Below are 24868 nucleotides of genomic sequence, written 5' to 3' on the forward strand. Positions count from 1 at the left end.
GTAAAAACAAACACTTCAGTTTGAGGAGAGTCTGGAGAGAAGAAGGCTGGTATTGGTAGATAGGACAATCAACAACCATAGGTAGTAGAAACATGGGTATTTCTGGCCAACCTCTACGCTTCACTCATGTACAGATACACAGACACCACTTCGTCTCATTTTTCTACCCCAAACGGCTTTAATTTAGTCTTTTTTTTCTCTTTAAAGCCTGCTGTGAGGTAGCATACAGTTTTCTTCCCCCACGAACACTACTTTTGACTTCTGACCATCTAAAGCAAGAGCTTTATGGTTTTCCTTATTTAGTAGCTTATAGAAAGCTAAGGCAAAGTTATTTTGGGAAATCTGGGAGACCTTTCTACCTGTTCTGTGAAGCCTTTTTTAACCATCTTCTTTATATTGACCACATATACCTCAGTGTTCAAGCTCCATACTATTCATAATTCTCTCTTAGATTCTACTTTCCATATGCTTAAATATTAATCCCTGAGAATAAGTCCTATATTTAGTTTATCTCTGAATTCACTTAGCTTTGAATTTTTAGCATAACTCCCTGTACATATGTATACAATAGGATGTATTTGGGATTGGGCTCTGTGCAGTCTCTCAGCTTCCATTCTTTATCCAGAATACTATTTCACTGTTTTGGCTTTCTTTTAGTAAGCTAGCATAGGATGGTATATTCCAGATTGTTTCGTATCTTCTTGTTGTGTTACACAGTGCCACAAGTGAGTCCTGGAAAAATCTTTCCTAATAGTCTCTTTGACTAGAGGGAGCTGATTGATATACAGTGTGAGCTAGACCAGACCTCTTGACTCTTCTGCTCTCTTCAGGAGATATGCTTTCTTCCAAAAGAATGTGTTTACATTTTATTGTCTTACTGTTATGGTAGGGGCAGACTAGCTTTGAATAGCATCTCAGATGTGTATTTGTTTTTTGTTTGTTTGGTTGGTTTTTTTAAATTTTTTTTCAGTGTTCCAAGATTCATTGTCCATGCACCCCATCCAGTGCTCCATGCAATATGTGCCCTCCTTAATACCCACCACCAGGCTCCCCCATCCCTCCACCCTCCTCCCCACCCAAACCCTCAGTTTGTTTCTTAGAGTCCACAGTCTCTCGTGGTTTGTCTCCCCCTCTGATTTACCCCAACTCACTTTTCCTTTTCTTCTCCTAATGCCCTCCATGTTATTCCTTATGCTCCACAAGTAAGTGAAACCATATGATAATTGACTGTCTCTGCTTGACTTATTTCACTCAGCATAATCTCCTCCAGTTCCATCCATGTTGATACAGAAGTTGGGTATTCATCCTTTCTGATGGAGGTATAATACTCCATAGTGTATATGGACCACATCTTCCTTATCCATTTGTCTGTTGAAGAGCATCTTGGCTCTTTCCACAGTTTGGTGACTGTGGCCATTGCTGCTATGAACATTGGGGTACAGATGGCCCTTCTTTTCACTACATATGTATCTTTGGGGTAAATAACCAGTAGTGTATATTTCTATTTTTTACTCTCCAGTTCACCATTTGTTTGTGGTCCCTTTCAGGAAAGGAAAAGAAAACATGATGAATCTAAAGTCAGTTAATTTTTGCTGTTCTGGGGCTAGAATGGATGAAGGTTGAAGCTGTAAGCTATAATAAGTCTATTGAATAAACTTTCAAGTTTATATTATGCCAATATAAACTGGGTTAAATATACTTTGCCTATCATAATATTAATTATAATATGTTTCATTGCATGAAAGATTGATATGTAAAGATTCACTCTAATATAAGGAATGGATTTGGAAATTACCTGATGACTCGGTTATGAATTCTAACCTCATTGTGCTTCAGAAAATTCTTTCCCTGTAATTCACTTTGTGAAACTTTTTAATCAATAGTGCTTCCTTCCTTACATTTCAACATCTCCTTCTACCTTTTGTCCATATTTACTAGTTAAGTTTTGAAAGCCAGAAGTTTTTCTGAGAAATAAGAAACAAGGTTTTACTTAGCAAATAGAATTTTAGTGGTATTCTGTTGAAGGATATGGTGCAAAGATTGGCTTAACTGTTAAGGGACTTTCTACTATTTTTTGTTTTATTTAAACTTTTATTCTTCTTACCACTCTGTACCACTCTGAAATTTTTATGTAAAACATGAAATTAACCCTGGCTAGTTCACTTCATTTCTTATAACTAATTTTGAGTAAAAACAAAAACAAAAACAAAAAAACAAAACTCATATTTCTTTAAGTTATTAGCACTTTTCTTAAAGTGTGATTTATAAATATTTTTCACATTCACAGAAAATTTGGCTTTTCATTTGCTTGAATATGTTATGAAATCACACCATACCTAAGAAAATAGAATTAATGAGAATTTTAGGCAACTTTCAAGTGTCTTGAGTATTTAAACAATTCAATGTTTAAAAAGTATTACCCTTGAAAGATTTTTTTTTAAAGATTTTATTTATTTATTTGATAGAGATTACAAGCAGGCAGAGAGGCAGCCAGAGAGGGAGGGGGGAAGCAGGCTTCCCATTGAGTAGAGAGCCTCATGCAGGGCTCCATGCCAGGACCTGGGATCATGACCTGAGCTGAAGGCAGAGGCTTTAACCCACTGAGCCACCCAGGTGCCCCCCTTCAAAGATTTTTAATGAGACATTGAAATACTTTCCTAACAATCATTGTCATTGTAATTTTTACTTTTTATATGGTAAGTCTTAAATCAGCTGTTTAGAAATAGATAAAAGTGCATTCTGTTGGATTTTGTGGAAAAAAAATTGAAAGCTATTTTATTTTAATAATATTAAACTTAAAGAATATGGATACTATGGATATTACTGCTAGAGTGCATTGGTTCTTCCCAGAGATAAAACATCTCCTTTCTTAATAATGAGGATGAATTCCAGAGGCATATTGTGTCATAAATCTTAAACTAGAGATAGTTGATGCACAGCTATATATTCCAGAATAGAACATAAGAGGTTCAGGGTGAGGTCAATACAAACAATACTCACACCAAATATTAACCAACATAAGATAAGGAACCCAAATGTAAACTGAACATTCTGTAAACTAAATTTGTTAAGCTTACCCAAGTCATCTAATTAGTTTAGCTTACCTAGCTGTAAATTAGAATCGCTTAAGACTTTTTCTTTCACCCATGAATCATTTTAAAATGTGTCCTATTTAATTTCCAAGTACTTGGAAACAACTTTGTTACGGATTTCTGTTAAATTTTGTTGTCAAAGAACATAACTTGTATGACCTCATTTCTTTTACATTTCTTAAGGTTTGGTCTGTGATCCAGGTTTATGATATGACTTAGCTTGGTGTATTTTCCTTACGCATTTGCAGAGTTTATTCTTCTGCTTTATTATAAATCAAAGTTTCACTATAAATAACAATTTGATCCCCTTGGTTGGTAGTATTATTCAGTTATTTTATACCCATGCTGCTTTTCTCTCTACTGTCTATTACTGAGAGAGGAGTTTTAATATCCCCAACTATAATTGTGAAATTATTCTTGCAATTCTGTCCATGTCCTTCATTTTGAAGTATTGGTGGTTGAAGCATAGACTTTTAGGACAATGACATTTTCTCAGTGAATTGACATTTTATCATTACATGATTTTCCTCTATCCATTTTATCATTACATGATTTTCCTCTGACACTACTAGGTGTTCTAGCTTTCTTATGATTTATGTTTGCATTTTATATCTATTCCTATCCTTTTGAGATACCTGTATCATTAAAGTTATGGTGAGTTTCTTAAGAAAGCATATAGTTGTCTCCTTTTTAAGATTCTTTTAAAAAATTTGTCTTTTAAATGGTATATTTAGATAATTTATATCTAACATAATTATTGGTGTGTTTGGATTTTATGACTACCATTTTATATTTTGTTCCGATTTTTGATTTTACAGCTCTGGAATAAATCCCAGTTAGTCAGGGTGAATAATCCTTTCAATGTACTGTTGGATCCTATTGGCTAGTATTTTGGTGAGAATTTTTGCATCCATGTTCATCAAGAATTTTGTTCATCAAGGATATCCCCCTTTATTGATGGAGTCTTTTTCAGATTTTAGGATCAAGATAATGCTGGCCTCATCAAATGAGTTTCGAAGTTTTCCTTCCATTTCTATTTTTTGGAACAGTTTCAGGAGAATAGGTATTAATTCTTTTTTAAATGTTTGGTAGAATTTCCCTGGGAAGCCGTCTGGCCCTGACCTCTTGTTTGCAGGGAGATTTTTGATGACTGCTTCAGCCTCCTTACTGGTTATGGGTCTATTCAGGTTTTTATTTCTTCCTAGTTCAGTTTTGGTAGTTTATATGTCTCTAGAAATGCATCCATTTCTTCCAGATTGTCAAGTTTTCTGTTGTATAATTGCTCATAATATGTTCTTATAATTGTATTTCTTTATTGTTGGTTGTGATCTCTCCTCTTTCCTTCATGATTTTATTAATTTGGGTCCTTTCTCTTTTCTTCTTGATAAGTCTGGGAAAGGGTTTATCAATCTTTTTAATTCTTTTAAAGAATCAGCCCTAGTTCCACTGATCTGTTTTATTTATCTTCTCTTGCTGGGTTTAGCCTTTCTTTGCTTTTCTTTCTTCAGCTCCTTTAGGTGTAGGGTTAAGTTGTATACTTGAGACCTTTCTTGTTTCTTGAGAAAGGCTTGTATCACTATATACTTTCAGGACTGCCCTTGCTGTGTCCCAATGATTTTGAACAGTTGTGTTTTCATTTTCATTTGTTTCCATGAATTTTTTCAGTTCTTCTTTAATTTCCTGGTTGACCCATTCATTCTTTAGTAGGATGCTCTTTAGCCTTCATGTATTTCGGTTCTTTCCAACTTTCCTCTTGTGATTGAGTTCTAGTTTCAGAGCATTTTGCTCTGAAAATATGCAGGGAATGGTCCCAGTCTTTTGGTACTGGTTGAGACCTGATTTGTGACTCAGGATGTGATCTGTTCTGGAGAATGTTCCATGTGCACTAGAGAAGAATGTGTATTCTGTTGCTTTAGGATGGAATGTTCTGAATATACCTGTGATGTCGATCTGCTCCAGTGTGTTGTTTACAGCCTTTATTTCCTTGTTGATCTTTTGCTCGGATGATTTTTCCATTTCAGTAAGTGGCATGGTTAAGTCCCCTACTGTTATTGTATTATTGTTGATGTGTTTCTTTGATTTTGTTGTTAATTGCTTTATATAATTGGCTGCTCCCATGTTAGGCTCATAGATATTTAAAATTGTTAGATCTTATTGGACAGACCCCTTAAGTATGATATAGTGTCCTTCCTCATCTCTTATTATAGTCTTTGGCTTAAAATCTAATCTATCTGATATAAGGATTGCCACCTCAGCTTTCTTTTGATGTCCATTAGCATGGTAAGTTGTTTTCCACACCCTCACTTTAAATCTGGAGATGCCTTTGATTCTAAAATGAGTTTCTTATAGACAGCATATTGATGGATCTTGTTTTTTATCCATTCTTGATACCCTGTGTCTTTTGATTGGACATTTAACCCATTTACATTCAGGGTAACTATTGAAAGATATGAATTTAGTGCCAGTGTATAGTCTATAAGGTGACCGTTACTGTATATTGTCTCTGTTCCTTTCTGGTCTGTTACTTTTAGGCTCTCTCTTTGCTTAGAGGACCCCTTTCAATATTTCCTGTAGGGCTGGTTTGGTGTTTGCAAATTCTTTTTTTTTTTTTTTAAAGATTTTATTTATTTATTTGACAGACAGAGATCACAAGTAGGCAGAAAAGCAGGCAAGAGAGAGAGGGAAGGGGTAAGCAAGCTCCCCGCTGAGCAGAGAGCCCTATGCAGGGCTCGATCCCAGGACCCTGGGATCATGACCTGAGCTGAAGGCAGAGGCTTTAACCCACTGAGCCACCCAGGCGCCCCTGCAAATTCTTTTAATTTTTGTTTGTTCTGAAAGCTTTTTATCTCTTCTTCTATTTTCAATGACAGCCTAGCAGATATAGTATTCTTGGCTACCAATTCTCATTTAGTATTCTGATTATATCATGATAGTTCTTTCTGGCCTGCCAGGTCTCCTTGGATAAATTTGCTGCCAATCTAGTATTTCTACCATTGTATGTTTTAGACTTCTTGACCCAAGCTGCTTTCAAGATTTTCTCTTAGTCCCTAAGACTTGTAAGTTTTACTATTAGAGACAGGGTGTGGATATGGCTTTGATAACTATCTAGCTGAACTCCTGGGACCTGATGATATTTTGGCATCTTACTCCTCTGCCGTCTTGCCCACATTTTTTTTTTTTTTTTTTTTTTACTTTTGGTCTTTTCTTAACCTAAATTTAGGTTCTCAGTTCTTACTATTTCCCTAGCTTTTCAGTCCTCTTGAATAACAGTTTGGGGCTTTTTTTGCTTTTGTTTTTAAATTTTATCCAGGTTTTTCAGTGTTTTGCAGGGGGATTGTTGGTGGGATCTTCCTTACCACTCTTTGAAATGAAAAGTTTTCAACAAATCAGTTTTGCAATTTAAAATAATAACTCTTCTGCCTGACAGACTGCATTCTTTTGGTAGTGTACTTTTGGTAAAATATGTGGTGTGGAAATTAAACCAAGAAATGCTACTCAAATGAAGGGTAGCATTTTTGCAATATGTCCTTTTTTACATTTCTCATTTTTAAAAATCAGCCTAATGGAAATACTTTACATATAGCAAAACGTATAGGTTTTAAATGTTTAGTTCATTGAAATACCAATAAACTGAATATTTCCCTAAACCCCTCAGAATTACTTCTTGGCTGTCCATCTTCTCCAATCTTTGCCTCAGGCAACCACTGCTCTGTTTATAGCATTACAGATATGTAGTCCACTTCTAACAATTTATATAAAGCAACTCATTATGTCTGCCTGTGTATAATGTTTCTTTGGCTGTAGTAGCTTGGCCAAATATTGTGCAAATGCTCTGTTTTATGTATTTGGAATAAATTCCTATTTATTGGTGAATAATAACTAATTGCCTGACTACACCAAAATTTGTTTCTCGATTCTCATCTTGATGTGTATGTTGAGCTTCGTAAGCCGCTGCCAAATTGTCTTCCAAAATGCTGTACCATTTTATGTCCTTACCAACGGTGTATGAGTACTCCAGTTGCTCCCTACCCTCACAATCTCCTGATGCTGTTCATCTTCTTAATTTTCGTATTCTTTCATATTCTGTTATCTTTTTAATTATTCGTATTTCATATTGGCACCTTATTGTGGTTTATAGTTGTATGTCACTGACTAATATTATCAAACATATTTTGATATACTTACTATTTGTCCATCCTCTTTCAAATTTTTTATCCAACTTATTTTTTGAAGATTTTATTTAAATTCCAGGTCACATACAGTGTAATATTAATTGCAGGTATACAGTTTAGTGATTCAGGACTTACATATAACACACAGCGCTCATCACACGTGCACTCCTTAATCCCCATCACCTATTTCACCCATCCTTCTACCCATCTCCACACTGGTAGCCATCAGTTTGTTCTCTATAGTTAAGAGACTGTTACTTGATTTGTCTCTTACTTTTCCCTTTGCTTGTTTCTTTTGTTTCTTAAATCCCACAGATGAGTGCAGTCATATGGTATTTGTCTTTCTCTGACTTATGATGCTTAGCATGATACTCTCAAGCTCCATCCATGTTGTTACAAATAGCAAGAGATTATTCTTTCTTATGGTGAATAATATTCCAGAGTGTGTGTGTGTGTGTTTGTGTGTTTGTCTGTGTCTGAGATATATCACATAAACATTTATTAATAGAGCACTTATTTATTTATTTGTTCATTTGTTTATCTTCTTTATCCATTTATCAGCCTGTGGACACTGGGGCTATTTACTTAATTTGGCTATTGTAGATTATTTGTAACCAATTTCTTAAAATTCAGTTGTTTCTCAACTTTTTCCTGAGGTATGAATCCTCTACACACAGTTATTTGTTAGATAGATGTAATGCAAAAATGTTTTCCCAGAGGTAGTTTGCTGTTTCATTTATCAAATGATGGCCTTTGGAAGAAAACATGTCTATAATTTTGATGAATTACAGTTGTTTCTTCTCTATAGTTAGTGCTTTTTGTGTCCTAAAAATCTTTGCTTACTCTCTTGGTCAAGAAGCCATTCTCAGGAGTGCCTGGGTGGCTTAGTGGGGTAAAGCCTCTTCCTTCAGTTCAGGTCATGATCCCAGGGTCCTGGGATTGAGCCCTGCATTGGGCTCTCTGCTCAGCGGGGAGCCTGCTTCCCTCTCTTTCTCTGCCTGCCTCTCTGCCTACTTCTGATCTCTGACAAATAAATAAATAAAATCTTAAAAAAAAAAAAGAAAAGAAAAGAAACTATTCTCCTGGTCTCCAGGTCATTTTTAACTCTAGCTCTGTATTTAGATTGAAAGACTGTACATGTAAAATATTATTAAAAAAAGTCAATGTGGTTCTCTTTGTTGACCTAGTAGAGGGTGGCAGTCATATATGTTTTACAGTGTTCCAGAAGGTAAAGTGCTTCAAATGGCTGTCCAGAATATTTTTAAACTAAAGTTAGGGTATATTTTTACTTGAAGATACGTGATTAATTGTTGTAAGTCATTCCATAGATCATATTAGATTTCAGTCTGTATAATGGGGGAATGCTACACTTTAACATTTAATAAAAAAATAAACTTATTTATAGAAAATAAGTTTATATATAGAAATATATATAGAGAAATATTTATATATAGAAATATATTATCCCAGAACTTTTTTTCTTCTCTCTTCCCCCCGCCCATGTTTTTCCTTTCCTTCTTTCTTTCATTTCTTCCTCTCTCCTTTCTTCCTTCATTACTTTTCTGTTTTCTTTTAAAAAAAAAAAATCATGTCCTCTTTTAACCTTATGTTATTGTGTAGTTTCCTAGTTGAGATTTTTTAGATGATAAAGTAGTCCTATGTAGTAGTTAGTTCTTGAGATAATAGGATATTCTTTTATAATGGCATGTTTGTATTACTAATCTTGTGTATCCTAGTGATATTGTAGTTGATACTTGTTGCTTTATTATACTACAAGAATGTAGTTGGGAAAGGTGAGGAAACTGCATGTAGTGAGTGTCATAGACACCTATAACTTGTGACCAGTTTACATGTGGAAGATTAGCTCTTAGTAATGTTATCTTAGATGCTCAAGTGGGAGTTGGACATTTTGCACTGTACAGTGATATTCTCTCATGAACTTAGGACGCAACTGTTATGAAATGATGAAGTAAAGGATAGCCAAATTTTATGGTGGGAGGAAAATGCGTGCTATGTTCTAGTTACAAGGATACTACCATTTTGAAGGCTGAGATTTCTGATAGAAGTTAGCAGTAATGTCGATTTTAAAATCCTCTTGTTTAGTAACATTTCTTTTTTTTTTTAAGATTTTATTTATTTATCTGACAGAGAGAGATCACAAGTAGGCAGAGAGGCAGGCATAGAGAGAGAGAGAGAGGAGGAAGCAGGCTTCCTGCTGAGCAGAGAGCCTGATGCGGGACTCGATCCTAGGACCTTGAGATCATGACCTGAGCCGAAGGCAGCGGCCTAACCCACTGAGCCCCCCAGGCACCCCCCCCCTTTTTTTTTTTAGTAACATTTCTTAAACCCGTTTCATAACCTCTTGAAGTCACGACTTGTGAGAATGCTGTTGATTTAATGGTCTGAATGAAATACCCCTTAATTCTCTTGCCCACTGCCTCAAATGGATCTTACACTCAAGAGAAATGCACTCTTTCTTGGGCTAAAACTATTGTTCTCTTTCTTTGCCCTAGGATAAGAAATGGGTTCTCAATCATGAAGATGTCACATTGGGAGAATTACTGGGCAAGGTACGTACGTGGTCAAATGAACTAAATAACCAAAAGTCTTTATAGTGACTGTGAATGCTACGGATTTCTTAGTTTTCTCCAGAGCCTTTCTTGCATTCTAGCACACAGCAAGGCACATTCCCACATGAAGCCAGGAGGACACAATACCACATCTGCTACAAATACTGCAGTGTTCGATGAAACATATGGGTAAAAATCTGTGAAAAGTTTAAGGATGATTCTTGGCTTTTTAAAATAGTATATGTCTGTTTTCCTCTGGAAGGACTTAAACCATATGAGTTTATTATAGTGTGATAAAACCAAAACTAGTAATTGGAGATGAGAAAGAGACTATAAGGTAATAGAAGTTTAAACACCTAATAGTCCTACTCCATTTGTTTCTGGTTATACAGGATAGCTCAGAAAAAGTGGCATATGCTACTCTCTGATATTTCAGGATTGTGTATAGTTCACAGTATCTAACAGCACTAGATGCATTATTTCATCTAACAACTATGTGAGAAGACAGGTTTCAATATAAAGATTCATGTTATAGGTAGGTCTGGTAGTGGTCAGAGAAGGCAACTTGTATGTGACGAAAGTCCCTTTTTCTTCCAGTCTAGTTTGAAGTTTATTCCAACAAATAGGCCATATGAATGTATATTATGTTGAATAATAATAGTAGACATTTGATCATTAATCAAATGGACTATTTGCAAATTATTAATTGCTGATTCATGATTGAGTCCCAGTAGGTAAATATTAACATCTTTGTCAATGACTTCATTGATGTTTCTGTTTGAAAGTTTGAATTGAGTATAGTTTCATAGGTGCAGTGTGAAAAATAGTATAAGATACAGATATTGAGAGAAAACTATTACTCATGCTTTTTGAGTGATGAATACTAAAGGCTTAGCATTTTACGTAAAGAGATGATTATTAATTTTTTATTCAAATGTCAACTTGATGAATTGACAAATTTTTTCTTACACCCCCTTTTTTAAATCTCTGATATATATTGATAAAGTAAATCCCTGTTAAAATAATCCATTTTGTAGGATTTTCATATTATTTTAAAATATCCTTTCCATATGGGAGCATTAAATTGCTATTGGAAAGCAGTTTTAATTGACTGCTAATACTTAGTAAGTAAATTATAAAGAATCTCAAGCTAAAAGCAGTAGCTTATGTGTTTATTTCATTTGCATTGCAGTCATCATTCTTAAGGAAGTGTTCCTTCTTTCCATTACTTTAGGTCAGTAACTCAGGAGAAGTAATTGGACCCAAAATTATTACAAATAAATTAAATTTCCATGAAAATACAACTAAAAATTATAAAATGAATCACTTACTGAAATAGAATATGTTGAGGAACACTGCTTTTTTAAATGCCAAGAAAAACTATTTTCAGTTAAAGAGAAATATTTCAATTATTTTTATGTTTAGTTTAATATGTGAGATATGGTACATTAGGAAGGATTTTAATCTCTAGATTCTTACTAAAGTTATTTTGAAGAATAATATTTTCTCAGTGACAAGGCAGTAGCATGAGGTCATTTTAAATAAATTTAATCATTTTAATAAGACTGCAACTTTAAAGACACTGTATTAGCTTAGTTTCAGCTAATATTTTTGAGTATAAACTGATTTATGATTTAATCTTTTCACTACCTATTCTTAATAAATATTTACAGCATACTCCTTGAGAGTGCATAAGGAAAAAAGAATTAGTCATGGTTTCTATACTGTCAGACTTTGGAATTGTGTAGTTATAGAAGATTGAGGTAGGAACTTTTAACTTTTTTATCCAGCAATATGTAATTAGACTGTACTTGATATATGGTTGGTATTCAAGAAATATTTTATTCACTCCTGAAATATTTATGGAATGTCTCCTTTGTGCTAGGCTCTCTTCTAGACACTCAGGATACATCAGCCTATAAAGGAGACAAATATCTTTGCCCTGTTGGAGCTTATATTTTATCTAGCAGGGGAAGACGGAGAAATTATAAACAATAAATAGCTAAATTTTATATTAGAGGATGCTAAGCCCTGTAAAAAATACAGGGAGATTGGGAGAGCTGTTGGCCAGGGTTGCAATTTTTAATAGAGAGATCTGGGTGTGCTTTATTATAATTGTTTACTTTTGTATAAAAAGTTGGAAGGGTTTTAGCCATGAGGACATCTGAGAAAGAGGGTTCTAGGAAAATGGAGTAAGCAATGCGAATTTTCTTTGAAAAGCGAGGCAGACAGTTTGGCTGTAAGTGAGTTCAGTAAGCAGGCAGGAAGGTGACAGGACAGGAAGTGGGTGAAGCAGTGAGGGTGTAAATCATGTAGAACCCTGCAGGCCATTATAATTGCTTTGGCTTTGATTATGTATGACTTTGAGTGGAGGGGTAGCATGATCTTACTTAGTAAAAAGATCACTGTGGCTGTTATGTTGAGTACAGGCTGACAAGCTGGAAGTTTAGGAGGCACTTGCCCTTACCAAACTAATAGATGGTAGTTGCTAGATCAGGGTGGTAGCAGGGATGGTGGTAGAAACTTGTGAGTTCTGGTTGTTTTTGATGTTGAACCAACTAAATATCCTAATGAAGTCCATGCGGGGCATGAGAGAAGGGGAGGTCAGTGTAGGTGCAGTAAGTTTGGGGGGAATAAATTTAGGAGTTAGGTTTTGGATGTATTAAGTTTTGTCTGTTTGTCAAATGGAGAGTCTGGGAAGATAGCTGGCTCTCAAGTCTGGAGTTTAAAAAAGTGGTCTGGATCAAAAGTACAAATTTGCAGTTGTAGCATATATGTTTGGTAGTTATATATAGATGTTAAGCTTTTTAATTGGAATGTATTTGATATATAATGTGTACATTTAAGGTGCACAGTATACTAAATTGAGAGGCCATTGTAGTGGTATTTAGCGTCTCTAGCACATTATGTTTTTTTTTTTTTTTTGGCGGCTGAAAAGTTGTAGCCTCTTAGCAAGTTTGCTTATAATATAATAGTATTTGTATTCACTATCTTGTGCATTAGATTTCTAGTGCTTACTTCTCAAAAGTTCAGTTAGTACCCTTAGACAGTATCAGTCCTATCTGCCCCCCTTCCCCGTTCTTTGTAACCTCCATTTTACTCTCTGTTTTTATGAGTGTGGCTTTTTTGGATTTCATAAATGTGATAGTATATATAGTATTTGTCTTTCTTTATGCGATTTATCATAATGTGCTCAACTTTTATCTGTGGTATTGCAAATGGCAGGATGTCCTGCTTTTTCATGGTTGAATGACATTACTTTGGATATATACCATATATCGATGGCATTTAAAGCCATATAACCAGTTGAGCTCAGTAATGGAGTAGGTCTCTATCAGAAGAGAGGATGGAGACTGAACCCTGGTCACTATTATAATAGGCTTCAGACAAGAGATGCAGTCACCAAAAGAGGCTAAGAAAGAGAAATCAATTACAAAGGTTAAAAAAAAAAAAAACCCAGAAGATAAGATATCTTGGAAGCCAAAAGAAGAGAGTATATCAAGGAAAACAGAGTAATCAATGCTGTTAGATTCTGCTAATAGGTCAAATGAGATGATGACTGGGAATTCACTATAGACTTTAGTAAGGAGATGGCCACTGGTGACTCAGCTGAGCAGTTTCCTGGGAATGATTTAGAAAAAATCATTCCAGAAAGCCAGATTAATAGATGAAGAGAGAATGGATGGGGAGGAATTAGAGATAGCAAGAACGAAACTCGTTCAGGCTTTGTTGCAAAAGGAAGCATAGATATGTGGTGGTAGTTTCAAGAGAATGAATTGTGTTGCTTTTTACCCTGAGAGACACAACAGCATGATGGTTTGCAGTTGGGAATAAGCTAGTGAAAAACAGACTGTTTTAGTAGGAGAGATGAGAATTGCTGGAGCAACATTAAGAGTCCTCTAGAGGGTTGTCCTCATGAATTTAAAGTGAAACCAGTCAGTGGGGTGTGGATTTTCTTCAGCCACATTTAGCTGCATAGGTGCAGAGTAGGCAGAGTGTTGAGTTTAATCAGGATTGTAGATTTGACAAGGGAATTTAATAGATGAAGATCAACAGTGAAGTTGAGAAATGTACAGTAAGCAGAATGTATATCAGCAATTGCTGACTATAGAATTTAAGGACGTTAAGGGGGTGTTGAATAATGAAAGCAGTAAGAGCTAAAGATTTGGAAGTTCCTGAGTAGTTAAAGGATTTTTGGAGTCTGGATACTAAAGGAAGTAAGCTACAAAAGTAGAAGCCAGCTAGAAGATGGGATGAATAAAATGGGTACTACAGGGGAGTTACATTATTGGCGGTGGCAAAGTTGTTCTCTTTTGTTTTTATTTAGAGCGGGGGAAGGGGCAGAGGGAGAGAGAGAATCTTAAGCAGGCTCCATGTCCAGCACAGAGGCATGGAGACCAATTGAGGGCTTTATCTCAAAAGATCAATATCATGACCTGAGCTGAAATCAAGAGTCAGACACTTCACTGAGCCACCCAGGTGCCCTGGCAGTGGCAAAGTTTAAGGCATCATCCTAGAAAAAATAGGTTGGAGTATAAGATTACTGGAGAAATGATGTTCAGAGGACCCTGAGGGTTTGAAGTATTGGAAGGTACTTTAAGTGTCTATTGAAATGGACAGGAATTAAGACAAGAGTAACCCTGAATACTGTGGCCTAGGGGTTAAATTGTTAATAAACAAAAGAAGATACTTTCAAATCAGTAGTATTAGCTACGGTAAGGGGCAGTGGATATATAATGAAATTATAAGGTTTCAGAGCTTGGTTTTTGGAATGCAGGACGGAAAATGGTTTGACAAGGAGCTAGTTGAATACTCTATTATCATCTCCAGGCCAGTGGGAGAAGGGAAAGTGAAAGGGGAATCACAACTTAAGTTCAGAAGGCAAAAGGAAGCTCAGCCACCATTTCACTGCTCAGGTGAGAGCCAAGTTTGTGAGAACAAAAATGTGAAGAGAATCGCCAAAGAATACAATGACAATAAAATATTGATGATGGTGGACCATGAATTCAGAATGAATGAATTCCGAAATAGAACTAACTTCCAATCCAGCAATCGCATTACTTGGTATTACCCAAAGAATACAAAAATAATAATTGAAAGTGATACACGCACCCCAATGTTGTAGCAGCATTATTTACAATAGCCAAGATATGGAGGCCACCCAAGTGTCTATTGATTAATGAATGGATAAAGAAGATGTGATAAATATATACAATGGAATATTATTCAGCCATAAAAAAAAGAAATCTTGCCATTTGCAACAACATGGATGGATCCTGAGGGTATAATGCTAAGCAAGTCAGAGAAAGATAAATACCATATGATTTCACTCACGTATGGGATTTAATAAACCAAATGAACAAAGGAAAAAGAAAAGGCAAACCCAAAAAAACCCAGATTTTTAACTGTAAAAACACAAACAGATGGTTACCAGAGGCAGGTGAGAAGGGGATAGGTGATATAGGCGAAGGGGAGTAAGATACACTTACCAGGGGATGCCTGGGTAGCTCAGGCGTCCCCTGGTAAGTTAACTAAGTTGGTTAAGTGGCTGCCTTTGACTCAGGCCATCATCGCAGTGTCCTGGGATCGAGTCCCACATTGGTCTTCTTGCTTGGCAGGAAGCCTGCTTCTCCCTCTGCCTCTGCTGCCACTCTGCCTGCCTGTGCTCTCTCTCTCTCTCTCTCTGACAAATAAAGAAATAAAATCTTTAAAAAAAAAAAGTACACTTATTGCTATGGGTACTAAGTAATGTGTGGAATTTCTGAAGCACTACATTGTATATCTAAAACTAACATAACACTGTTAACTACACTAGAATTTAAAAAATTTTTAAAAAGTTTCTGCTGACAGAAATTAGATGTAAATAAATGTACAGTTATAAAAATATACATTGAAATAAATATTTTAGTAATTTTAAATTTAATAATGACATAAAACTTGGACACCTTGAACTGTTGATTGAGAGTTAAATTGCTCAGGGCTCCTGGGTGGCTCAATTGGTTCAGTATCTGACTCTTGATTTCGGCCCATGGAATGTTCTGGGGACTTCACAAGGAATCCGCTTGAGATTCTCTTCCTTTTGTCCTCCCCCTGGTCATATGCATTCTCTGTCTTTCTCTCTCTCTAAAAAAATGAAATAATAATAAGAATAATAAATCTTTTTTTAAAAAAGTTACATTACTCCTAAACTCAAACCCAGTAACTAGCAGAGTCCTAGTTCAGTTACTTCTTGCTCAACAATAGTGTTGAAGCTTATTAGAAGGCTTGCATATTAGGATTATAGTTATGTAAAAGATATATAAACATACATAAAAACTTGAACACTAAAAACTAGTTATTGTATTAGGTTAATAGATCTTCTTTGTCGTATTTGGTTTTATATTAATAGTAAAAAACAAATGACCCCAAAGTTGAAATAAGGCATGTTAAGTCAAAGTGGGTTAGAGCCATAGCATGAGGTTAGGGATTTATACGTTTGATAGAAACTCAACATGGGTGACCATGGCATTTGGGTAAGCACTTCCTCTTCCTCGGTGCCTTTCTAAGATGGACAGTCCTTGATCTGCCTGGTTCTGTTGCCTCTCCCTTATTCCCTGACACTCTTCAACTGACATTCAGCTTTAGGGATCCATACCAAGTCTCCTCATGGAGTCTTTGCTTTATCTTGAAACATTAATTAACTTCTTAATCTAATAAAAATTTAGAGCTTGGGGTTAATGAGTACTACAAGACATGAAACTTAAATACTTCGGATGGCTTCACTTTGAGTTTCTCCTTTTATCCAAGTCTCTCAGAATTTTTTTCCCTTTTTTCTTTTTTGGTTTTCCTCAAGCTTCAGTCTCTCAAATGGTGGGTGGGTTGAGTACTATTTTTAAAGTTGGAGGGTTGGAAAGAGCAACATTTCCAGTCTTTGTCTCCACTTAGGATTCTGAATAAAGCTAACAGAATACTTGGAATACAAAACTCATTATTATGTGCTTTCCTTGTATTTTGCAAAGATTGATGTGTCTGTCTTATATCCTAAACAGTAAATGTGTTTGTATTTTCAGGGAAATTTTGGTGAAGTATATAAGGGCATATTAAAGGATAAAACTGCTGTTGCTGTTAAAACATGTAAAGAAGATCTTCCTCAGGAACTGAAAATTAAATTTTTACAAGAAGCCAAGTGAGTTTGTAAAAGTTATATTTAACATGTATTTATAAGTTAATACTATAACTTAAATGTAAAGTTTGGAATTAAATTATGATTTACTGAATAGAAGTAAGCACTTTTAGAATGTTGATAAGGAAGCACTTAATCAGTGTAGAAACAAAAAGTTTGTTTTTGAACTAGACTATATATTAGTTACACAATCACAGCCAAAAGAACCAAATGCTAAAAAACAGTGTATTCTTCAATATTGGTATACTGCAATATTTTTTGCTTTTATCACATAAAAATATACATAGGCATGTATATATGCAATGTTATGGTTGTCTTTATAATAAAAATATTACTGTATTCTATATACAAATACATAATTTATGTATATATATTTAGATACACATAATTATATCTATCTAACCTTCCTTAGACGTTTTCAGTTGATAGTCTTTACTGAGCTGTTACCTTTCTTTTCTGAGAACTTCAGATTTCGTCTTCAACTCATTGTTGGGCATTTGTTCCAAAATCTGCACATTGTTTTTTTCCTAATCTTCTAGGATGATGGGCTAAAATTTAATGTTCCAACTTGCTATCACTGTATTGCGTGTGGTTAACACTGTTCTGTTAGTGGCAAAAGCCAGTATATACAACACAGCACAAAACAAAAGCCAATATATACAACACAGCACAAAACAAATCCAAGATGTTTTGGACAGAGTAAGGATGAACACTCATTCTGAGATGCATGGATACATGGATGGGAATGAAAGAGACTACACAGAGATTTGTGTTGTAAAGGGAGAAAGGGAAAGGTGCGTGTATGTGCGCGCACGTGTGGATATATGTTTCTATCATGGCATAGTGTGAAAATTGAAGTTCCTACATAGGGGAGAGAGGAGAGAAATGCAGACGACCAAGATGATGGTAACCAGAGAACTAAGTGCATAGGTTGGAGCATTTTGATGTACATTTCTCCATTCATTATCTAAAAATGAATATTGGTAACAATGTATTAACCTAGTTGGATGCATTTATTAAATATTGTCATAGAATCAAGTTGTAAACTTTCTAAAGGTACATTTTTGGAAGGTCAAAAATATGCTATGATAAAGGTATGCTATCACAAAAGAAATTCACAAAAGAACTATGAACATTTTGTAGGTATTCATAGGCTTTCTTAAGGTACAAGATTATATCTTATGTTATTTTGAAAAAGTTAATTTTCATGCTCTCTAATTTGTGATTGTTTTACTACAAAATAAAGTATTAAACTTCCTAAAGTGGAAAAGCCCATTTTCTAAAGTGGAATTATGAATTTCTAGGTAAAAAATGAGAGTTGTATCCTTGAAGTCCCAAGTTTCCTTAATAGACCATAGAGAGCTATATATTTAGATACTTAATATTGAGTTCAGGCTGGCTATTTTGTGGACTTTCTTTACTAAGCAGTTTCCAACCTAAGAAATGACATTTTGGATTAAAGTCAAACATTCTAAGACTTCCTTTTTTAATTCCTCATAAAAGTTGTAAGCTCGAAGTCGGTGACAATAATTTCCTTATCTCTAGAATTTTTCCCACTCTATCTTTTCCCTTATAAATCAATATATATTTTCAATCTAAAGCATTTTTCTTAGTTATCTCCCCTTTGGTTGGAGTTGTACAAAACATTTATAAACTGTTTGTCTTTCTCCCAAAGGTTATTTTTTTCATTCTCTTAGGAAAGAAAACTGCATTTTCAAAGATGAGTGAATTTATAACTATCTCAATAGGATAATCTCGAATAAAATTTGGTAACAAATATTCAGGATAAATAGGCCTATAAGGGAATATAATTTATTTTTAACTTATGCTTGGAGTGCCATGGATGAGCTGTGCTACTTTTATAGCCCTCTGATGAAATTTTGCCTTTCTCCAAGCAAAGTCCCCTCTGCTTCAGCTGAAGTCTACATTGAAACTGTTACTTACCTAGTTTTCATCTTTAGCCACTTTCCTCAAAACTTTTGAGTTTTTACCATTTTGAAATTGATTGTGTTCATCAAGATAATATTTTATAAAATTTAATGAGATGATTAGTCTATAGCATTTACCAATACAAATTGAGTTCTTATTTAGGTATTTTCAATCAAGTGTGTCCTAAAACAGAACAAAACAAAAAGATGCAACTCTAGCAGCTTACAGTTTCTGGTCCATTAATACTTGTCAATTATGCTTTTGTGGTAGCGGCTAAAACGAGATACTTTGAAGGGAGTTGTACATGTTTGAGACTAAGTAAGTTGTTCATACTTAGCATGGTTGTTAGTATTCAGAGTGAATAGTACTTTTTATATGAAAATTTAATTGGATTAAGGAGAATTGACTCATGTACCTGTAGTTTGTCAATATTTATCCAAACTTGTATACATCCCACCATTTATCGTACTTTGGCTTCATACTGAAGTTTTAAAAGAGAATTGTGTTGAGTAAAGTATATTCTACTTGGGCACACTATTCATGACGATTTAATGCTTTAGTGTTTAAATGATAACTATTTTTTACACTTCTCTCATCCAGAATTCTCAAGCAATACGATCATCCCAATATTGTCAAACTTATAGGCGTTTGCACACAAAGACAGCCTATCTACATCATTATGGAATTGGTTCCAGGTAATGATTTTAGAAGTTTCTTCGATGACATTTTAATGTCATGTTTTATTATTTTTATATGTTCGGTCTTTTTTATTTCTCCTTGTAAAGTTCTCAGCAATTTTGTTTAACATTTTCCTGATGACAGAGAGCTGTACACATGCTTGATATTTTTATACTCTATATTACTTTGCTGTTGTCTAGAAATGTCATCCAAGAGGAGGATATATATATATATTTTAAGAGGAGATATATTATTACAGTGGGATTACACATGGAATTTAGTTATGTATGTTTTTGTTAGAAAAGCTGTTTATAAAAATAGTCTACTTGGTTTGACTTTATAACAATGGTAGTACTATCTTACATTTTGTTCATTGTATATTATTTTCCAGGTACAATACCACACATCCTCTTGTTTGGCTGTATATAAAATTCCATCGTGTTTTAAATCCTTTATGAACTATCTTTCATAAGCAAACCAAAGAAAAAGTAATCTTTTGAGGAATTTGTCTTGTATTTCTTTTTGGTCACTTTGACCACCTCTAGGTCTTATGGTTAACCATTTTTGCCAACAAACAAGGATAGCTTTTGACTGATAGAGTATATTTTTAAGTTTCTTTCACTGTATATCCTCTTTTGGTAGAAAATATAATTAGCGGTAAAATTTGATTTTGGTAAAAATATATACAGTGTTTAGTAATTGACAAAGATTTGTTTCAACCAGTATTTGGTCATTTAAAAAGAAATTTAAAGGAACATGAAAAATATTTCTAACTAGAAATATACAGTAAATAAACCTGATATTATAGATTGCTCATTAAATATTGCTCACATAAGTATTCTATTAAGGATAGTTGCTCTCATTTTTATCCCATTGGTTTGCTTGCTATTGCAATATAGTTCTTAATAATACTATGTACCTGCAGGATTTAGGATCATCAACGTCATCTTCATCCTCATCAAGGTAGCACTGTTAGGTACATTGTATGTTTGCATGGCTTATGCTATTTATGATCCGTCCCTTAAAGTAGCTTTCAATGTATTTATGAAATATGATAGATTACAGTCTAAAATTAAAAAAAAATAATTGAATAGCTACAGTTTTAACCAAATGATACTATATACATATAAATAGTCAGATTAGTGCAAATGAAGTCCCCAGTTAATAAGGGATGTAACTGAGAAACTTAGATTTGAAAGGTGGGGCAGAGTTGGTAAGGAGAGGTGATTTTGGTCTTAGGAAGGGTGGATGACAAATACCAGAGAGTAGGTACAAATTGAACAAAAGAAGATAGCTTTGCAGGAGAGGCAGGGAAATGTTTACCTGACACTAATAACCTGTATTGATAATTTTTAAAGGAATGAGAATAATGAACTACATTAGAAAACTGAAAATGTAATGAAAGAAAATTAAAAGTAAAAATTTCCCACTCAGTAATCTAAGCCTTTCCAAAGTTAATTATTATCTAATTGTGTGTGTGTGTTTATGTGTGTATGTGTGTTTCAAAGAAAATATTTAATACAAATACCTGATTTTTATGCACGTTCTTTAAATTTAATTATAGAGACATACTCTAATACTTTTCAGGTCTTTTTTCTTATTAATATAACTTAGAGTTTCATTGTTTCATATTCATCCATATAGTTCTATCTTTTCTTTGTAATAGTTTCAGAGCATTCCATTTTATAGATTTGTGTAATTTTAATCAATCTTCTAGTTACGGATACTTTGGTTGTTTCTGTTTATATATATAGTTTTGTTTTGTTTTTTTACAAATGATGCTGAATTAATATATTTGGATATTAAGAAGCATTTTGAACTATATAGGGTAAATTTTTAGCAATGAGATTGTTGGGTGCAAGTTAATGTGCATTTTGACTTATAGTAAATGTATTAGCTTTCTTTTGCTGTGTAGCAGATGATCACAACCCGACAGCTTTAATCCATATCCATTTATTACCTCATAGTTCTGCAGAATACAAACATAGGCAATCTTGATTGTGTTATCTGCTCAGGATATCATAAAGCCAAAAATCAGGATTTCCGGCTAAGTTCTTCTCTGGAGTCACTGGAGGAATTCACTACCAACCTCCTATTGGTTAGTGGCAGAATTCTGTTCCGTGCAGCTGAGAAATGGTCTAAGGTTCTCTCTTTTTGCTTGCTGTCAGCTGAAGGCATTTCCCACCTCACCTTTTTTCCTTTTCCCATGGTGTCTCCATCTTCAGACCCAGCATGTCACATCTTTCAAGTATTCTTATTTTAACTTCCTCTTCTATTACCAGCTAGAGAATATCCTTTTTTGAAAGATCTCATGTGATTTGATTAAGCTCCCATGGTCAGTCTCCCATCTTTAGGTCACCTGTGCCGTATGACAAATAATTAGGGAGGTGATATCTAATCATGTTCACATGTTCCAGGGAGGCCATATTCAAAATCTGCCTTAGCACAATAGATTTTGCTAAATTTTTTCAGGCATTAGTTGCAGCATGGAATCTGAAACCACTTTGATGAACTTTTCATACTCTAATATGCTAACTCCATTAGTTGAACTTGCACTTTTTAAAAGATTATTTTTCTTGAAAGAGAGAGAGTGTTTGTTTGTGTGTGGATAAGCAGGGGGAGAGGGAGCAGGGATCTCGATGTGGGGCTCTATCCCTGGACCCTGGAATCATGACCTGAGTTGAGGACAGTTGCTTAACTGACTGAGTCACCCAGGCACCCCATGAACTTGGAATTGAATATATCTTTTATCTGTGTATGATTTTGTAGCATCATGCTTCATCATTTGGGATATATCAGGTGACCAGGTTATGCAGGTCCTCAAAGAGTGACCTAAATCATTATACAACATCAAAAGATGACATTTCTTAATGTCATCATAGTCTTATTAGACAAGTAATGAGAAGCTATCAAGTTCATGATGACAAATACATGTTTTCCAAAACTTTAATTTTCACTTGAAAGCTTAGATTTTTATCACTGACAACAAAAACTTCCAGGGTTTGTTTTTTCCCCCTTGAATTTTTTCAGCAATAAAAAGGAATGAACTATTGATATACTTTACAAAATGGATGAATCTCAAAATTATGCTAAATGAAAGAAACCAGATGAGAAAAAAAGAAGAGTGAACAGATGGCACATCAGTGGTTGCTTGCTTCATTATTTGAGAAAATGGCTAACAAATATCTCATTTTAATTTTTTTTTTTTTTTTGAGAGCGAGAGAATGTGTGCATGCATGAGTTGGGGGAGGAGGGGAGAGGAGGAGGGAGAGAGAGAATCTTAAATCTTAAGCAGGCTCCAGGATCAGTGTGGAGCCCAACGCTCAATCTCACAACACTGAGATCATGACCTGAGCAGAAATCAAGAGTCGGATATTTAACTGACTGAGCCACCCAGTAGCCCCTTAAATATCTAATTTTTAATCAGTGTAATTTTTCATTTATTCTTTTTGGAAAACACTTTGATATAATAACATTTTATATATGATACTTTATTATCTCTGTATTAACTTATGCATACCTTCTTTACTCCTGTCCCAGTCAACCACTGATTTGCCTTCTGTTCACTCTATGTGAGTTTGTATTTCTAGAGTTCAATATAAATGGAATCATATAGTCTATATATTTTTTCTGCTGGTTTCTTTTATTTAGCATAATTTTGAGATTCATCCATTTTGTAATGTGTATCAATAGATCATTCCTTTTTATTGCTGAGTAGAGTTACCTCAAGGGAATATACCAATTTATCTATTCAGTTAATAGACTTTTGAGTTGTTGGGCAACTACAAGTGAAGCTGCTGAGAATATCCATGTACATTCTGTATGATTCCAAACAGATGGCATTCTAGAAAAGGGAAAATCTTAGAGGGAGTTAAAAGTTCATGGGTTGCCAGGGGTTATGGAGGAGATAGGGCTGAACAGGCAGAACACAGGAGAGTTTAAGATACTGAAATTACCACATATAACAGTGAATACATGCCATTTATTTTTGTCCCAATTCATAGAATGTACAAACCAAGAGTGAATCATAATGTAAACTGTGGACCTTAGAGGGCACTGATGTGTCAGTATAGGTTCATCAGTTGGAATAGATGTGGTTGTCTTTGAAAGTGTAAGGATCTTTGTCTTCCTTACTTCTGTATTCACTTAGCTCCTTCCTCTTTCCTGTCCAACATTCTGTGACACATGCATGGTCACTAAGAGGCCAAAGAGGGTAGTGGTGGAGCTCTTGAATTCTGGCAAGTATTAGTGAGAGTGTGAAGAAAACCAAATTCCTCGTACATTACTGCTGGAATGTAAAATAACAGCCACTTTGGCTATTTCTCAGAAAGTTTCTCAAAAAGTTACACATAAATTTTCCATGTAAACTGTTTTGATCCTAGGTATTTACCCAAGAGAATTGAAAATATTTGTCAGTAGAACTGTATGCAGATGTTCATAGCAGCATTATTTATAATAGCTGAAAAGTAGAAATAACCTAAATGTCCATTAACTGATAAACCAATTTACAACGTAGTCTATCCCAACAAAAGATACTATTAGGCAATACAGAGAAATGAGGTAATACACAGTGCTGTATACAGGAGCCTCTAAAACCATATGCTAATTGAAACAAGTCCGATGTGGGAGACTGCATGTTGTTATGATTCCATTTCTATGAAATGCCCAGAAAGACATCTATAAGTAAAGGGGATTTATGGTTTTTTAGGGCTGGGGGTTCTCATGGGATTGACTATACACTTAGTTCTTGAACAACCTGGGTTTGTACTTTGTGCATCCATTTATTATGCAGATTTTTTATAGTATGTAAACATATTTTTCTTATGATCTTAAGTTTTTTCTCTAGCTTTATTGTAAAACTACAGCATATGATACATATAACACGTAAAATATTTTAATCAACCAATTATTATTAAGGCTTCTGCTCAATAGTAGGTTGTTAGCAGTTTTTGGGAAATCCATAGTGGATTTTCCAGTGGGATGCTTCTAAACCCTGTTATTTAAAGGCCAGCTGTTTACTGGTATGAGAGAGTTTTTTTTGACATGATGAAAATGTCTCCGCTGGATTGTGGTGACAGTGCACACTTGTAAAATTGTCAAAACTCATTGAGTTGTACATTAAGTTGGACAAATTTTATTTACAAAAACTGAACTTTAGTACGGCTTTTTAAAAAATAAAAAAGCCCAAGAGCCAGGCAGTGTTGTGTGACCTTGCTCAACCGACATAATTCTTCTATGCCTTGGTTTTCTTGCCGGTTAAGTAAA

At 34.6% G+C, this 24868-nt stretch overlaps 1 protein-coding gene across 6 annotated transcripts in view; it reads left to right on the forward strand.

Annotated features, from left to right (window-relative positions):
- FER (FER tyrosine kinase) overlaps positions 1-24868 on the forward strand; it is a 470546-nt gene that overhangs the window by 283655 nt on the left and 162023 nt on the right. For 5 of the 6 annotated variants that reach the window (XM_045087150.1, XM_004761299.3, XM_004761301.3 and 2 more), the window contains 3 exons: positions 9778-9834; positions 16884-16999; positions 19526-19620. In XM_045087150.1, coding sequence (XP_044943085.1) covers positions 9778-9834; positions 16884-16999; positions 19526-19620 — 268 coding nt within the window. Of the gene's footprint in view, positions 1-9777; positions 9835-16883; positions 17000-19525; positions 19621-24868 lie in introns of those variants that run through there. The other variant, XR_006608698.1, reaches the window with a different exon arrangement.

This window comes from Mustela putorius, unplaced genomic scaffold (genome assembly GCF_011764305.1).
Source record: "Mustela putorius furo isolate JIRA1106 unplaced genomic scaffold, ASM1176430v1.1 tig00001063_pilon_pilon_pilon, whole genome shotgun sequence".
NCBI classification, from domain to species: domain Eukaryota; kingdom Metazoa; phylum Chordata; class Mammalia; order Carnivora; family Mustelidae; genus Mustela; species Mustela putorius.